The following is an 18,784-nucleotide window of genomic DNA, read 5'->3' as shown; positions in this document are numbered from 1 at the left end:
CGTTTTTTTATTTTTTATTTTTTTTAAGATGTAATTTTTTTTTTTTTTTACTAAATAGCAGGCATCTCCAAACGGCGGACTGCGGTCTTGACGATCCTATCCGGACCCATGACCAATTAAAAAAAAAGTTTTTTTTTTTAAAAAACGTTTTTTTATTTTTTATTTTTTTTAAGATGTAATCTGACGTAACGAACGAATCAAAACGACCGAATCAAATAAACGAATCGTTATAGTGAACTGAACTGAAAGAACTAGTTCCCGGAAAAGAATCATTTTGCCCATCCCGACACGCTACATCATTTCGCCAACGTGAATCCTACTCGAAGCGGAGCTTCGCTGGGGGAGGAGCCGACATACTCGACACACGCCCCGATGCCTCGACGCAAACCGTAACATCACTATGAACTAGGCCCTCTCGGAGTCCATTTGTTTCACTACGACTCCTTTCAGCTGCACACCCCTCTTCCCCAGCTAATAAAACGTTTGAGGTGGCGCTTTGAAAAGAAAAAATCGTACATTTTTTTTTAGGACATGGCATGAAGGTAATTATGAGCCTTTGATTGATATCCAGACATTTTTTGCGGAGACACATTCCTGTTCCCCACTTGTGGAGGTGAATGGAGATATCTGCTTCTGGGTCCCATGATTTGAGGGACCCGTCCACAGCCCGCTTAAACAGCTGCAATACCAGGCATGGCCGCTGAGCACTGGTGGATTGCGGAAGTATGCAGTGTTCCTGGGGGCTTGATATTCACCAAGGCTATAAGGTATGATAAAATAATCCTTCATTAAGTAGTAGGCATTGGCAATGTGCTGCAATGAATTGAATTGTCAGCCTGAACGATGATGTGTTCAGGAATGAATTGTACGTGGACCAAAGTTAACGTACAATGGAATGAAAGCTTTTTATAGTTAGCCATGTGTTACCTTGCAACACCTCGTTGTTAAAACTCCACGATTAAATAAACAATCCACATGCGTGAAAGTGAAGCGTACCTCCACCTTTCCTAACTGCATGCGCGCTCTCGCAGCAAGGGACCCTCCTCCTATCGGGGAAAGTGCACGAGACACTCTCTCCAAAGCCCCTCGATGATAAAGTAGCCTACTTATGTTGTTGTGAAGCAAATCTAACAACTTCATGTAGAATACCCGAAGGTCATATTGAAAATAAACATTGAACATGGCTGTCAAGCAAGCATGGTATCTTTGTCCAAATTAATTTATATTTTTTAATTAAATAAATCTTGAAAATTGCAAGCCCCACTTCCTGGACCTCTTATTGTACACCTTGTCACGCCTACATACTTGAATAGAGTGGCGAAGTCACGCCTCTTCCGGTAGGGCTCATGGGACCTATGAGATCGAAAAATATGAATGGGTGTCAATGGAGAGAAAATAATTATTTTCTGGTCCCGGTCTTTATATGCCCTGGATTACACATATGTTGTTTGTGGATTTAAAGGATAATTTTTCATGCAAAGAGTTCGACCGTTTATTGTGCTATTGTTCAGATAAAGGCTGTAGAGAAAACACAACGAGAAAGACTACACGGCTCGTATGTGACGTCACACTCCCTGCGACTGGCGTGGAGAAGACCGACAATCTTCCCATCGGCATAACTGAAACTCTGCACGTGCCCCGACTTATAATGGTTTTCACCTCTTTCGATGCTTTTATCCTCCCCTTGGAAAAAGCGGTGAAGTGGGGCAGAGAGATCGCCATCTCTGTGCCGAGTTCCAAGGGCGGGTGTGGTGACGTATATCATATGCGTCTAGAGCAGCGAAGAGCTGTAGTTCACAAAGCGGCCTCACGTAAAACCTAAAATTATCAAACTTCTTCTCGAACATTTTTAGTTTTCTTTGCATGAAAAATTATCATTTAAATCCACAAACAACATATGTGTAATCCAGGGCATATAAAGACTGGGACCAGAAAATAATTATTTTCTCTCCATTGACACCCATTCATATTTTTCGATCTATAGGTCCCATGAGCCCTACCGGAAGGGGCGTGACTTCGCCACTCTATGGGAGAAAGGAGTTTTAACTTTCAGGAACATGCATATTACCTTACATTACCCATTATTTTGCATTTCCAGAAAAAGTTCACACTAATTCAGTGCATGCACATCATTCCTCCCTGGCTTCCCTCTCTCTTTTCTCTTGCATAAAATTGGTTGGTCAATTTGGAGACCACAACCCATTGTACACTATGTTAAAAGTTAGCATTTTATATTATAGAAAATAAAAATGCCTTTATTTTATAGTATTTAACTCATTACCCATGGCTAAGTTAGTTAACAACTTCTACTATGTCACGTTCACAGTGTTTTTTTTACCGATGAGAAAACATCATACAATGGGGATTTTACTGCCATATCTAATATAACATCAGGTCAGAGTTATACTTAACCCTGTTAGAGGATTTACCTAACAAATTCTCTTAATGTATATGGTAAACCATCTGTCACAAGACATCTGTCACAAGCTGACATACATGAATTGAACCATAACACACAGAGAAAGGAGACTCAAGAATATAGTATAAACAGAAGGATGATCTATAATGGCAAAATTATACGAATATATTTTGTTACCCTAAGTAGGTCAGATAATACCAACTATCCACGTGTGTCTTTCCCTCAAAGGACGGTGCACCAGATTGGTAGTTTCTCTGTGTGGTGATGAGTCATACGGAAGAAGGGCTCTCTGAGGAGCCTAACATGAGGCGTCCTAGCCTCATTAAAATTAGTTGTCGACCTACTAATGCGAAGGTATCGATCAAACACATTATTTCACACAATGCCTTGCAGCCGTATAGTGTTGTTGTTTTTTCACACCATCGTTCAGGCTGAAATACACGTTGAGTGTGTTTTGATGAATACCAATGCAACGGTTCACTTGGGCGGGACGTGATTTATATTCTCTTTCTTTGATTTCATGATTCTTGATACCACTTCAGTCTTAAACTTATGCAATTGCAGTAATGATTTTTGTTGGGGTTCTGCGAGTCCCACATCTAGATTTTGACTTAACAAGTTAAATCCACTTCCATGGGACAACCTATAGATGGGCTAGGCCTACTCTTTGTTTAGCCTTAGTGTATTTTGAGCTATTCATTGCTTTTATAAATAACAATGTTCATAATTTGTCAAATGGCCATGGAGCGACCAGCTTCTACCAGCCCCTGCTCCTGTCATTGTGTCAGCTCACAAAAGTCCACAACAGAAGCAACGGCACCAATAAAACCCAAACTCGACCCTTTACTTTGAGTCCAGGTTTACAACCTGTTGTAAAATTCACACATAAAACATTGGATTGCTTTTAAGTTTCATCTTGTAAAGCCATTGATGTTCCCATTTGGAATGTTAATCACTGAGACTAAAATCAAAATAGATACTGCCTATGGTCAATTGCATATGTTTTTTCACGCAGGCAAAAAAATATTTTTTGTTGAGGATACTCTTCTATCAAAGTTATGCAAATAAGTTAAAACTGCACTTCACTTGCTCTTTGAACAGAGGATCATTTCAAGCATAATAGATATTGACAGAAATGGGAACTATAGTCCCAGATTTTTCAGATTATCTTCGGATTGGAATGAAGATATTCTATAGAAAGCAAATTAGGCTGAGATGTTCAGGCATTTTTTGTTAAACACCTATCCTTCTACTACCTTCTGCTGATCAATAAACAATGAAATGTTGTTACAGGGCAGAAAATGATAGACTTTGCTGCAACTTTTCAAATGAACACTTGCACTGTGCACATTAACATGTTTGACAGGTCGGTTTTGGTTTTATACTAGTGGTTGTTGTAGTTGTCAATGATGATGATGATATCCAGAATGTTTATGGTATTTGGAGTGTGTGTGTGTGTGTGTGTGTGTGTGTGTGTGTGTGTGTGTGCGTGTGCGTGTGTTGTATGTGCTCAGTGCATAGGACTTGAATTCAATTCTGGCAGAAGCAGCGGGCCCCAGGAATGTCTGACACGCTTGTCCTCTGGCTGACCCCCCTCCCTACTGTGGCGTGTGGGAGATACTGCAGGTAATCAGCCTGTTTCCACACTGGAACAGCTCCAGCCCCGCTTGCTCAAGCCGCTAGACACTGGTCTTGTGTGTGTGTTGCACATGCACTGTAATGCAAAGTACATTTGATGTTAATGAGAATGTAATGCGTAGGCTTGTTTCATTTTCCCATTTCATATTCCTCCTATAGCTACGTTGTTGGTGTTAGCAAGGTGGATATGGTTGAATAAGTAGAATAAATACAAATTCTAAATGTTACTCTTGTTTAATGTCGGATTGCAGAGAAGTAATTTATGAGGAAAAATAGAAACATTTGCAATTCAACAAACTCTGCATGTTTATGCGTAGACCAGTCAGAATAACATTTAACCCAGACTATTTTTATTATTATTTAGTCGGCCTATGTCCATCCAACGTCAACAGCAAAACGCTGTGCGGATTAACTACTTCATCCTATTTTTTGTTTTTGCTCCAGTCCTTACATCCAACACTGTCAAAGTGGATATGGATGAGGACCCTGCAGAATATAGAGGTTTAATTTAAGAGCTTTTAGGTGTAATGCCAATTGATCTTCCTTATTAATATCTGCTTTGAATTCTCGGCTGTCCTTTTCCCTAAACTAATTGTGAGGCACCCATTAAAAAAACATATTGTTAATTTTTTTTACTGGTACATATTTATATGTGTATGTATTTGTACAGACATTACAATTACCTACAAATATGAGATACTAGGCCAGGCCTACTATATATAGAATCGCTCTAGAAACATTATCACCATTGCCACTATCAATATGCAATCGTAAATGTACAAAACTCAGATTAAATAAAATATATAAATTGTAAATGTTCCACTGATTGGAAATGTTTTATGTATGATGGCGCATGAAACACGTTTTATTATTTATTAGTCTGAAAGTTGCATTTGCCATGACTTGTTGGCGAAGGGATCCGAGCACTCGGTGACGTCAGAGCTCGCTGGGTCATGTGAAGGTTAGCAGCGTAGCGGAGGAGGTTCATAGAAAGTTCACTTGCATTTGATTCCGCCGGTCTGTGTGACATAACTTGGGAGATAACGAGAAGCCTGCCGTTTATCTCAAAACTCGTGTATTTTTCTTTAAGGAAGAGATAGGCCTACGAACAACGTTGCTGCAACGTTCTTTGCAAATACGCAATTAGATTATTCAAGAGCAGCCCGACCAGTCTTCTTGTTTTGCATGAGGATAACGAGACATTTTCCGTCGCACGCTATGATTGAAGATAACTTTTAACGAAAAACGTCAGCGTATTTGTATTAATCGAATTCAAAATCCAAGGGAAAATAAAAGATTTCTTGGATACCTCTACGTCTTTTATCTTCAATGTTGCGATTAAACTATTTTGTTTTGTTTTTGACATAGCTTCTTTGTCAATAGTTAGTTGTTGTTTTTTATCGTAGAGTGAACACTTGATATAATGTTTGACTATATGGATTTTCTGGCAGTCGGCCCGGGAGAAAATCTGGATTTTTATACCAGTCCGTGTTATCAGCCAAATGAGGAGCAGTCTTTTGCAAATTGCTTCGTTGATTTCACGGGAACCGACTGGCAAGTGCATCGGACTTGTTCCACGGAATGTAAGTTAAATAACCAGGCTTGATACAAATCATTGATATCATTGACATTTGGACAATGCTGTTGGGAGATTTCGCCCTCTTGATAGTAGAGAAAATATATGTCCCTTGAGGCCCATATTAATCTATTATTATTATTATTATTATTATTATTATTATTATTATTATCCCATATTGTATTATTATTATTTGTATTATTATTGTGGTTAATGTATGGTTGTTATTGCTATTATTTATAACAATAATTATTGTTGTTATTCTTGGTGCCGTTCCTTTTTATTTTAAGTAAACTACATGCACTCTGATAGTTGTGTTAAACTTGGTGTATTGATAAACTGATGATGAATGGGGGTTCGTTCAGTTCGAAAGAGATTGTCAGTATATTCACACACTGGGTTCACCAGGCGGTCACCAGCCCAAGAGGTCAGACAACATCTAGACTTCTGCAGCCCCCCTTCCCCCCTCTCTTTCTACCATTCGCTCTCTCCCCCTACCTCTCATAATATCGGTCTCTCTCCCATTCTTTTTCTCACTCTCTCCCATCTCCCCCTCCCAGTCTAGGTCACTTGCTCCCTCTCCGTTTATATCAACTTCAGTCTCTGTCCCTCTCTAGTCTCTATATAAATCACACTCAGCCTATGACACAAGTCTCTTTAACACGCACCAAACTTTTCAAGCAAAAGCATTTTTTGTATACTTCTAAACAGGATATACTTCCTGCAAACACATTTTCAGTCAATCCTAACTCCTTATTTAATGTCATTACATATGTTGTCTTCTCATATTAAAAACATTTACAATAAGGTATGTCACTATTAATGTCATTGAAATAGTTTTTAACCTCACTCCACCCAACAGCTACACACAGACCAGTATCCCTGTCACTCAGGTCCTTTCTCTCTCTCTCTTTCTCCCATGCTCTCTATCCTTCTCTCTCTGTCTGGCTCTCATTCACACTCGGCCATCGTGTATCTGCATTGTTTCCCTCTGTGAGAGAGGGGCCGACCGGGCCGTCCTGGTTTGGCCCTGTGATGCCAGGTTCAACCAGGGGCCACGGGTTCAAGGGAGAGAGACGAGTAATTTTTTTGTCCTTCTATGAAAAGCCCTTTCTTGGTCCTTGTGGCGGACACACTAAAGCCCTAAAATGGAACGAGGGGTCCCCCATTTATTTTCCACGTAATACCCCCCCCTACCTCCATGCAGGGTTCAAGGCATCTTTGTGTTCAAAGTCCTGCTTGGATGGCGAGCAGAACAGAAATCACACAGTGAAGGTTTTATGTCAGCAGGTTAAGTCCGCCACCAGTTATATTAGGGTAGGCCATTTGTTTTAGAATACTTTTTGAACATTCTGCAGCAATCGGACAAAGGAAGGCTGTAATAAGCTCATCCAATCCTTTCCTTCGGCAAACTAAATGATTTGCTCATTATTGGAAGGCCTGTCTTTCAGTCTACCTACCTACTTGGCTAGAGGTCGACCGATTTGTCATTTGGCCGATTTATCGTCGCAGGACGTTTTGCTAACTATTGTTATGTGTGGAACTTTTTCTTTTTTATATGCTTAATTTTTCCTTCAGAAAGATTACGGGGCTAAACCTTGTGGGCCCTGTGGTAAACGTTGGTGATTGCTGATTGTATAGCAAGTCTGAAAAATTAAAAAGCTAGCAAGTCATGTGGTTTTTGAGGGAGGCCTATAAGGAGTGATGGGATTTTGTGGGTTGGATGCTACAAAATTCTAGCTTACTACTACCTACCCCACCTTTTAAGTGAAATATATATATATATATATATATATATATATATATATATATATATATATATATATATATATATTCCTTAAAGGTCCCATGATATGAAAATCTCACTTTATGAGGTTTTCTAACATAAATATGAGTTCCCCTAGCCTGCCTATGGTCCCCCAGTGGCTAAAACTTGCGTTTGGTGTAAAACGAGCACTGCTGTTCTGCTCGCCTTTGAAAAAACGGAGGCTCAAGCGCGCTGATTTGGAATGTCTTAATTTAGGACGTCATAAACTCACAAAGCATCTAAGCTCCTCCCCTTACTCTGCCTGGCCCGCCCAGAGACGTTGGCCCGCCAATGAGACTCGACCGTGCGAGCGCCACGTGTGTGTGTGTGTGTGTGTGTGTGTGTGTGTGTGTGTGTGTGTGTGTGTGTGTGTGTGTGTGTGTGTGTGTGTGTGTGTGTGTGTGTGTGTGTGTGTGTGTGTGTGTGTGTGTGTGTGTGTGTGAATACACACACTGTAACCCAAGTGTTTCTTGTCGGTTCTTTGACGTCTCTTGTATTTCCACAACGACACTGCCGTGGGGGTTATCTGAGCCATGGTTGAGAAGGAATTGGGGGAAAGGAACTTTGGCTTTGACTCGCTGAAGTACATGAACTGCGACATGCCGCCGGTTGCCACGAGGCATCGCCAGGCAGCCGGTGTAAGTACCATATTGGCTCGGCTACCAGATCGGCTCGGGGTCCGTCGTCTGCTGATTACGTCACACAATACGCTATCTACAGCAATAAGGTCTTTTATGGCTTAAATTAAAGAGCAAAGAGCCTGTAATGATCTTTCATTTTGAACATAGACCATTCCCAACCTATCTGTATGGATAGTTTTCTTCTAAAAACAAAACATCCCTCGGAATCATCTTGGCTGTTAAGATAAGCCGTCCGTGTTGCCAGATTGGGCACATTTCCAGCCTGATTTGGCTACTTTGAATCACGTTAGGCTGGAAAAACCGGATATATGCAAAAACTAGACATCGACCTACTCGCGCTCACACATGTGCTCGCTGTTGCCTCGTGGTTGCTATGACTACAGCCAGAGCTACAGCACAAAACCGCCAATCACAACTGTCCGACGTACAGCCAATCACAATGTACGCCCATTCAAGCGTACAGCCAATGATATTGTGTAACGTAATCAGCAGACGACGGACCCCGAGCCGATCTGGTAGCCGAGCCAATATGGTACTTACACCGGCAGCCGGCGGCAGGCAGCGCGCGGTTCAGTCGACTTCAGGTTGATGTGAAAGTAGAAGAACCAGAGACGTCTCAGAACTCGACAAAGTCGTTTGTGATTCATAATATCGTCTGGAGGCGCACACCGCTTTTGGCCGTGATAATATGTATTATATGATATAGATATCTATGTATTATATGATATAGAGCTCCAGGACTGTAACGCAAGTGTTGTACACTTCCTTGTTATTTGGATAACCGTTCTGCTTTTGGTGTTATGGCGCATAACACGTCGGACTCTCGTCTCTGGTATTTCTACAACGAGACTCGTAGTGGGGGTTATCTCAGCCAAGGTTGAGAATGAATTGGGGGGAACGAACTTTGGCTTTGACTCCCTCAAGAACATGAACCACGACATGGAGGAGAAAGGGATTGTTGGCGCCGAATGTCTCCCGCTTGAGCCCCGCTGAGGGACCACCGCCGGAGGCGGAGGTGCCTATGCTCTGCCCGGCAACAATCCCATTCTCCTCCTTGTCGCGGTTCAGTCTACTTCACATTGATGTGGACGTTGAAGAACCAGGAACGTCGGAGAACCCAACGCGGTCGTTTGAGATTCATAATATCGGCTCACACAGCTTTTGGCCGTGATAATATATATTATATGATATAGATATTTATGTAGGCTATATGATAATATTTAGATACAGAGCTCCAGGACTCCCGTGTGTTCTAGAATATTTACAGAACACGGCTCATGGCTGTGTGCGCCTCGCCATTGCGATACATCCACTGTAAACAGAGCGCATGGTACCGTGGCTGCAAGCTGCTCAGGGCCACACCCCCACCCTCCTCCTTGACCCGCCTCGCTCCTCCTCATTTGCATTATAGCTACAGACACCAAAACAGCGCATTTGGGGGAAGCTCAATGTGCGACTGGCTCGGAGTGGCTGTAACTGCACCACGGCTGAATTTCGGGAACGTCTTTGAATACTGTTGCCCACTAATACCTAAATTAAAGAATACATAAAATAGCATGTCATGGGACCTTTAAAGGTGGGGTGTTGATGTAAAATATTTGATATCTCTTGCAATTACATTGAACCTCTTGCAGAGACCTGTGGTTTAAAAAATCTCCCTCTCTTTCTTTCTGCAGTTTCTCTCAGTCAGTCTTATGAAGAGCAGGAGAGCTCGTACCATGGTATAGTTATGCTCCCTTTACCAAAATCAAACTAAGTGATGTTTAATTATGTATTTGCATTCCTTGTATCCTCTTATTTTATTTATCAAAGTCAGTATGTTCATGTTTTCATAAAATGTATTGAAAATGTCAATATAAATGTATTCTGAGAAGGATGAATTTATTGTTCATCATTCTTGAAGATATGAGTTCTTCTTCTTCTTCTTAGAAATAATAGTATAACATTAATCATCATAATTAACAGTTTATTATTTATTTATCCTTAATCATTTATGAACATGATTGATCTTAATTAGTAATAGTTAACATCAGATTCCTCATGATGGTTATTAAAGTGAGTCCACTGTGCCGCAGGTGAGAGCCAGAGCTCCAGCTCCAGCTCGGACGACGTGCTCACTAGCCCCGCCTCTCCTCTGGCCCCGCCCCCTCGCACCTACAAGCCCTGTTTCGTGTGCCAGGACACGTCATCCGGCTACCATTACGGCGTCAGTGCCTGTGAGGGCTGCAAGGTGAGCATGTCAGGGTGTTCCGCTGTCAGCCGAAAGGTTCAAAATTGACATTTACATTTATTTCAATGCTTGATTTAACATGTTATGTTATATTGGTGGTGTGCTCGCGAAAGGATTTAGGGGCTTTTGGCCTGAGTGGGGTATAACTGTGTGTAATGTATTACTGCAATGTTTTAAAGTAATGCCATTCGATTTTCACATGAAGCCTGGATCAGAAGTTGCTTAATATGGAAAAGGAAAAATTGTAAATAATGCCACTGAGAAATAACAAAGAGCTGCATCATGAATACAAACTTAAGATTTTTAACCATGACAACGCAGGGCTTCTTTCGACGTAGCGTCCAGAAGAACATGGCATACAAGTGTCACAAGGACAGGAAGTGTATGGTCAACAAGATCACCAGGAACCGCTGTCAGTACTGTCGGCTGCACAAGTGCTTCGCTGTGGGCATGTCAAGGGAATGTAAGTAACCATGCCCCAACACCCTATGTCTATCAGACAGAATCAATCAAACTAACTCAATCAATCAGACTAATTCCATCAAACAAACCAGTCATTAAAATCAAACTAACTAACTCAATCAGTCAGACAAAATATATTGAGCAAACCTGACTAATCAAACAAACTTAATCAATGCAGTCCATTGCAGGGTGTCACAAATACACACACACACACACACACACACACACACACACAGACACACACACACACACACACACACACAGACACAGACACACACAAATGCACTCACACACACATGCATGCACACACATTCACAGATTTGATCATTCAGGATTTGATTGGATCATGGAAAAAAATGTCAGCCACGCGTGTAAGCCCGTTGCAGTCTTTATAAGAGCCCATACATGACTGATTCATTTCCTCCATCTGCAGAGAAAGTTATGTAAAAGTGTTTTTGATTTTTTTAATAGTTGCATAATGATGACCATCTAACAGGGGGAACTGTCCTTCTATGGTGTGTGAGAGAAAGGGTGAAACGTTGCATGATGTGAGTGCAGTGAAGCGTAGTAAGTGCCTCCACTAGGCAGCTTTCCTCTGAAACCATCATATTCTGCTCCACATCGCCACAAAGCTCAGTTGACCCAGATTAACTCAATGAGGGATGAACACAAAAAACATATTTTGTTGTGTGTGTGTGTGCGCTCGTGCGTGCATGTTTATGTGTGTATTTATAGCCTACAGCGGGGGTAGGGGGCCTACACCACAGCTCCTTAATAGCAATCAGACAGATCAGATAACACGCATCTGTCAAATGCATGTAGCATGGATTATCTGTAACTAGACCACTGCTGCTGCTGCTGTTACACCGATTGGTCTAGAATCGAGTGAGTTCTTTGCTAGCCAGGATTTACACAGCACTCGTATGTAGGGCAGCTAGACCGGCGGGGGAGAGAGAGTGAGGGATGAGGAAAGAAGGGGATGAGAGGAGGGGAGGTGGAGGGGAGGGGAGGTGCGGGGAGAGATTCTTTACAAATATAAAAAGCATGTCCTAAAAAGGCCTTTAAACACACGTGTCTCCTCCCATGGACCCTTGTTTGTTTCCCACGCCACTCAAATGTTTTCAACGCCATTTGAACCATACTCTGTTTCTGATCTCCCTTCTTCCTTCCGGTCCTCCCCCCAGCGGTGAGGAATGACCGCAACAAGAAGAAGGAGCGCACGGCGGCAGTGAAGATGGCGGTGCTGGAGACCTACGAGCTGAGCGCAGAGCTGGGCCTGGTGGTGGAGAAGATCTGCCGGGCCCACAGGGACACCTTCCCCGCCCTCGGCCAGCTGGGAAAGTACACCATGGTAGGTCGACAACACAGTGATCCCCCAGGTCGCTATGGTAAGCCCTGTGGTCACCATGGTGACATCATGGATCAACTGTACGCTTCTCTCTGGGCGGTTATATATTCCTTTTGAGGACCGCACAGAAAGAAGTATCCCTATATAATAAATTGGAGTGTCCTTGTTATAAATGTTATTTTTTAATATATAAATAATAACGTTTATACAACAGTCCTTAAAAATGCTTTATGTTTTTTGAATGTTCTGTGTACTACTCTCTGTAGTCCTCCGTGGGTATTTGTGGGTCATTTGATGTTGTTTAACCACTAGTCTCTCCCATCGTTCCCCCCCTCTCCCATCGTAGCATTCGAGCTCCGACCACAGGGTCCGGCTGGACCTTGGGCTCTGGGATAAGTTCAGCGAACTGGCCACCAAGTGCATCATTAAGGTGGTGGAGTTCGCCAAGCGAGTGCCAGGCTTCACAGGCCTGACCATGGCCGACCAGATCACTTTGCTGAAAACTGCCTGCCTTGACATCCTGGTGAGTAGAAGCAGGAATTGGCCTTAATGTCATTTGGAAGATAAGATGTACTTTATTTAGCCCTGGAGATGTGGGTTATTTTCTGTGAAACAATTATATCAATAAATTGCGGGGATTGATCCATGGAAGCTGAAAGGCCAAGTTAATGTATTGATTAGTCTCTGCTTCCCTTCTCTCCGTTACCAGGGTGCTGAGGTTGTTGAGGACGAGAGACCTTTACATTTTTTTGGATAATTTCCCCATTCAGCATATTGATCACATAACCCAAAACAAATATCATCCATTTTACATTAAACCTAAGCAGTAGCCGGCGGATAGCCCCACTATCGCTAGAGAAATCCTGAAATTATCCCTTCGATATTTTCCATGTACATTGAATATTTACATCACTCTATATACATGGGAATGTACGATTCGAATGTAACAATTAAGTGTGGCTAGTGCTTGTCCCAGTCAAAAGGTCCTGGGTTAAAACACCAATTACCGCAAGCTCCCTGCAACCGTCTTTGAACAAGATGCCTAACCTCTACCTGCTCTTTAATGACATGTATGTAAAATAACATTAGAGTGTTAGGCGCTTGTTAGGTGCTAAATTAGTAAATAATAGACAATATACAAAGCGTTGCATTTATCACAAACAATCAGACCTTTATCATTTCACACCCAACACACATCATGTCTCCTGATTTAGATCCTGAGGATCTGCACGCGCTACACTCCGGACCAGGACACCATGACCTTCTCCGACGGCCTCACCCTCACCCGGACCCAGGTCCACAACGCTGGCTTCGGTCCGCTTACCGACCAGGTGTTCACGTTTGCCGGCCAGCTGCTGCCCCTGGAGATGGACGAGACTGAGAGCGGGCTCCTCAGCGCCATCTGCCTGGTGTCCGGAGGTACTTCGGTTTCAGAGTGCCCTCAAAGGGTTGACGTCGTGTGACTCCCGACCAGACCTTTATTGAAACCGTGCGGTCTTTCCTACCTCCTACCCAGACCGCCAGGACCTGGAGGAGCCCTCCAAGGTGGAGGTGCTGCAGGAGCCCCTGCTGGAGGCCCTGAAGGTCTATTCCCGCCAGCGCCGGCCCAGCATGCCCCTGGTGTTCCCCAAGGCCCTCATGAAGATCGCCGATCTGCGCTGCATCAGTGCCAAAGGTAACCCGGGTTGCGAAATAGGCCTCAGTGACCTAGCGGCCATATTGGTGATTTGGGTGGGAATCCAGGGGAGGATTGGATTCAGAACTCAACATAATGGTCCGAGTTCTCATGATTTCCAAAGGAGGTCCTAGAAGGTCAATAGGCTTTGATTAACCAAAAAAAAGGATATGCATAAAGGATATTTGTCAAAGTCAAGTCAATATAGTTCAATATAAGGGAAGGAATGGTTTGAGTAAAAAATGGAGAAGGAAGCGGAATTATTGCTCATGATAAGCGTATCATGTGACAACAGGTGCCGAGCGTGTAGTCACATTGAAGACGGAGATCCCCATCTCAATGCCCCCGCTGATCCAGGAGATGTTGGAGGACCTGAAGGACCTGGAGAAGCCCAAGAGGAAGTCCTCCTCTGGAGAGGGGAACCCCAAGAGGATCCTGTCTGGAGAGGATTACGCCAAGGCGAGCCCGCCTGGAGAGGATTACGCCAAGGGGAACCCTTCTGGAGAGGGGAACCCCAAGAGGAATCTGTCTGGAGAGGGGAAACCCAAGAGGAACCTGTTTGGAGCGGGGAACATGTCTGGAGAGGGGAACCCTTCTGGAGCAGAGTACCCCAAAGGGAACCCCTCTGGAGCAGAGTATCCCAAGAAGAACCTGTCTGGAGCGGAGTACCCCAAAGGGAACCCTTCTGGAGGGGAGTACCCCAAGAGGAACCTGTCTGGAGCGGAGAACCGCTGGAGTGGAGTGCCACACATGGGCTCTGTCCCACAGCCCATGTGTTTCTTCACTCAACCTCTAGACTCCTGCTTCTATGTCTGAAGGCAGCGTACTATTAACAGATGCCATGACTGGTATACACACTCTTGGAGAGGCCTGGGGAATATTGTACTATGGGCCAATGCAGATGCCTGCCACCACCTTCACACACTTTTCCCTCCCCTTGCCTGCTGTGGTTGAATTTAACACTCATTTTAATATGTAATGTGTGGAATGGCAATATACAGGCTCAATATAAATTGAAAGCTCCACTTCGTGGCAGGGTGTATAAACATATAACCTCAGACATATTAAAGCTGAGCACAAAGTAGTCAATGCATAATGAGCTTTCAGCAAAGCAAAGGGCGCTAGGGTGGGCATCGGAATGAAGCCATCCAACTACAGAGTTCTTTAATTCATTAAGCTTGGATCACAGTTTAGAAACAAAGAAATGCCCGTCTTTAGATCACGTTAGTTCTAGAATGTGAAACGAACCTGGGCTGTGTGCCACGCCAAGGCTAGCCTCAGCGCAAGGTTGGACGTCTCAACTCTATAGGATAACATTGGTACGATGAGGCTGAAAGCTCGTCATGTGTAGGTTCCTTAAGGGCGTGTCATGAGTGGATGGCATGTTATGAGGGGATATACTCTTAGACATATCTGCCCTTCATCAGATTACCACTGCAATAATGAACAGCATTGCCCCTGTGGGCATACGGGTGCCGGGGCCCCTTTTTCTAGGTTTGAAAAGCCAGTGAGGATTGGAAATCCAAGAGGGATATCACAGACAAGAAGAGGAAAGACGGTCGTCTTTTGAACAGTGTAAAACCCTTATAGTCAGTCAGTGGCAGCCCATGATTGTATAGTTTGTGTTCTACATTATATATATATCACAATTCCCTTCATACCTCATTGAATAACCGTACCTCGATTATTAGGATGTATTACATTTTATGTATGTTAGAGGAACCATGAACGACCAGATGTTGCTGATTTCGATTTTTCTGGCTATTGAAATCTGTAAAATCAGAGACCGAATCCAGGCTGGTGGTTGGGTTATGGTTTCAAACAGGAACTAAATGGAGGCTGGCAGATGTCATCCATTTTGTTTGTACAAAAGGGAAATTAAAAACCTTGAAAAGTTACACATGCACTGATAAAAGTTGGAACACACAGCTAATGTGTATACCCTATGACAGAGAATTTAAAAAAGAACAGACTGATGACTAACTTATGTTATGACTAACAGTCATAACTGAGGAGATCTCTGTATTTTGATGGGTACATTAAAGTTGTTTACATGAAATTGGTTGGATAGGTGGAGAGTTCCTCCGTCAAGGAACTCTGTCATCGTTTTTTTAAGTGGTAAAGACTGGAGACTGGAAAAGTTTGTTTTATTTTGCCGTTAAGATTTGAGATCAGAGGAATATGTGGAGACATGTTTACAAATGTTTTGAGCTTCACTTTCTAAAGACTTGACACATGAAGATACCACATAACTGAAGTTATTAATGTCTTTACAAATCTAACATGTCTGTTTCCAATGTCTATGATTACATGTTATATCTTAGAACAAATTGTATCAAATTACATTTTATATCATAATACATGTTTCCATCTATGATTTAGTTCAAGTAAATAATAAAGTTTTATAACATTTAAGATTATGTATTTATGACAACATATTTGACAATTTAACAGAGCCATTAGAATCTGTTCTCTCAAGCATCAACCAAGACTCAGTGACATGGTCTTGACTGCTCTTCATAGGGCCTTGAGCATGAACTACAACTCGGCTCATTATGCAGCGCTTTCCCTTGGATGATGGGTTCTGAGAATGAAGATGCATACATGGTTGTGACCACATGCCACACTTGTGATGACATTATTTTCTAATTAACTGCAGCTAACAACTACAATCTAAACTATGCTGATATACTCACAGTTCGGCAACAACAACTTAAGAAGTTTAAATTATACGAGGTTGCTTTCTATGGTAATTTGCTTGTAAAGAGTTTAGTGAAAACAAGTTAACTTTAAAATTTTAAGACAGGGCCGTCCTGTCTTAAAAATTACCAAATAGCCACACAAGATATATGCTTCCAATAATACATATCAATATAAATGTTCCAGTGTACAGTACACAGGGATATAGGCCTACATTTTGCATCCTTGTCAACGAAAGAACGGCTATTATTTTATAGTTTTTCAAAGTAATGTATGAATTAACCACCATCATACTTTTTAATACATTTCACAAACTAAAATATAGTTCTACTACTCAAGAAGCGGGAGCCAGTGATCAAGCCATGCAACTCTGTGAACCTAACATTAACATTGGTCCTCATCAGCCTTCCAGACAGTTGGATCAAGTTTCTGTGGCAGAGTGCTCCAGCGAAGGTGGAAGGCAGTCATTCCGGTGCTGGCTAGACGTGCAGACATCTGAGTAGAGGAACAGAAACAGCTGTAACAAACGATGTATTCTTCTAAAATCATCTTTGTCTTCATCAATAGCAAAGAGAGCGTTAAAGTTGATATGGTAACTGTTCATTATGAACATGACACAATCTGAATTGGGAAGTTAAATAACTAAATGCAAACTGCTGACTAGCGTAGACGAACACACAGATCAAGTTATCTCCAAGTAACATTCCTGTTCCATGTTCACAGACAACTTTAGCAAATCAGAAATAACCACCCTTGGATTTCAAGGGTGGTTAATTCTGCAGTAAATTACAAAAAGATGTTAATTTAGAGATGAAGATTGTGGAATATTGATGTTGAGTAAATATATAAAGCAATAATATAGGTAAAAGTAAGGGTATAGGTAAATAAGTGTTCAGGATCATCTGATTCTGTTATTCATAAATAACAAGTGTTTAACTGAAGGTGGTTACTTTTCTGGGGTTTGAATAAAGTGTTGAATGCAGCTTTAAGATAAATATGTGGGTAGTCTTACTTGTAGTAGGATGTTGTCCTGAGCGTTTGGGTTTGTCAGATCCAAGCTGGACTGCATTGTTATCTTTGTTCTTCTCTGTCTTAGAGCTGTGCGAGCATTGAGCAACACAGAGAAGGGAATATATTAATATTTAGACCAGTATAATACTGCCAGAAATAAGATAGGCAATGTATGATGAGAAAAAGTGATGCATTGCATGTTTAATCGGCTGCTCACCTCTATTGCAGATAAATGGGTGCACATCCTCACAGTCGTGGTCACTTATTCCGCCCGAAACCAATTTGGCGCATTGCGCCAAATTGTCGGCTGTGGGTTCCTCAATTTTACTTTTAGGGCCCCTGGGAGGATGCTTATCTGATTCTGGAGGCATTTCTAATTCTGGATGCTCTTCTGGTTCTGGAGACCAGTAAATTAGAACGTCTTTGCACCCATCAGACAAGACCCACGGCTCTCTGTATAAACCGATCCATGCAGAAGTAGTTAATGCATTTAATGTGGACAAAACCTCTTCGATCTCCTCGGCAGACTCAATCACAGCGAGGTCATAGTAATACAATTGGCAATGGTCTCTGGCGGCCTCCCACGTCAGCTTCAGTTGGACGAGATGGTATAATTTATCTGTTAGAGGTCCTAAGGCAGAAATATATAGCGTTCAGTCGTCACAGTTGTTTATACAGTAAAGGCATTTGAAAACAGCGTAGACTAATGTGTCATATCTAATGTGTTAAATTATATTGAATGTCGTATTTATAAAAACAATTTAATTCATAACATTGATCCGTACGACAGATACAACATTTTTTTTTCAGTTATTCGAAATACGTTTTTCCTTATTCATATTCATGTTGAAAATACGGACCGGAAAATTAAAGGCATAAAAACTGCAGCAGCAGCAGAAAAGACCTAAGCAATCGAGACTGAATGCAATCGCATCTTATGTGATCGAGGAAAACTGCTTGAGAATTAAACCCAACACTGGCCAACAGGGAGGACTGTTGGGGCACCGGTAAGTTGTCCGGTTTTTGTTAGTTATGTCAAACTCGGACCTCAATAAGCGTTTCAGAAAAAAGGGGTTCAGAAAATGCATAACACAAAACAACAGCTACGATGATAGCAGTCGGTTCGCGTACATTCAGTTTTGATTGCTTGAGCCTTTCCTTTGCAGTCCTACTTCAGTTTAAATTTTATGCCTTGAATTTTCTTGTCCGTATTTTGACCACTTCAATAGGAGAGTATTGGATATCGTATTTCAAATATCTGCAACCTTAATTTTTTT

The 18,784-nt window shown here is 42.2% G+C and overlaps 1 protein-coding gene across 2 annotated transcripts; it reads left to right on the top strand.

Moving 5' to 3' along the window:
* Nucleotides 1-5,019: 5,019 nt before the first annotated feature.
* On the top strand, nucleotides 5,020-16,211 carry LOC132467665 (retinoic acid receptor beta-like). 2 transcript variants are annotated; one of them, XM_060065129.1, is made up of 9 exons: nucleotides 5,020-5,640; nucleotides 9,758-9,802; nucleotides 10,157-10,311; nucleotides 10,633-10,774; nucleotides 11,958-12,124; nucleotides 12,468-12,644; nucleotides 13,336-13,540; nucleotides 13,638-13,796; nucleotides 14,092-16,211. In XM_060065129.1, exons 1-9 carry the CDS (start codon nucleotides 5,481-5,483, stop codon nucleotides 14,610-14,612), a joined length of 1,731 nt encoding a protein of 576 aa, XP_059921112.1. In that variant the 5' UTR covers nucleotides 5,020-5,480; the 3' UTR covers nucleotides 14,613-16,211. The 2 variants fall into 2 exon arrangements, with proteins under 2 accessions (XP_059921112.1, XP_059921113.1); XM_060065130.1 differs by lacking the exon at nucleotides 9,758-9,802.
* Nucleotides 16,212-18,784: the final 2,573 nt, after the last annotated feature.

This window comes from Gadus macrocephalus, chromosome 11 (assembly GCF_031168955.1).
Source record: "Gadus macrocephalus chromosome 11, ASM3116895v1".
Classification (NCBI taxonomy): Eukaryota; Metazoa; Chordata; class Actinopteri; order Gadiformes; family Gadidae; genus Gadus; species Gadus macrocephalus.
The sequence above is the reverse complement of the archived record's forward strand: the minus strand, read 5'-3'. Positions and strand labels throughout refer to the sequence as shown.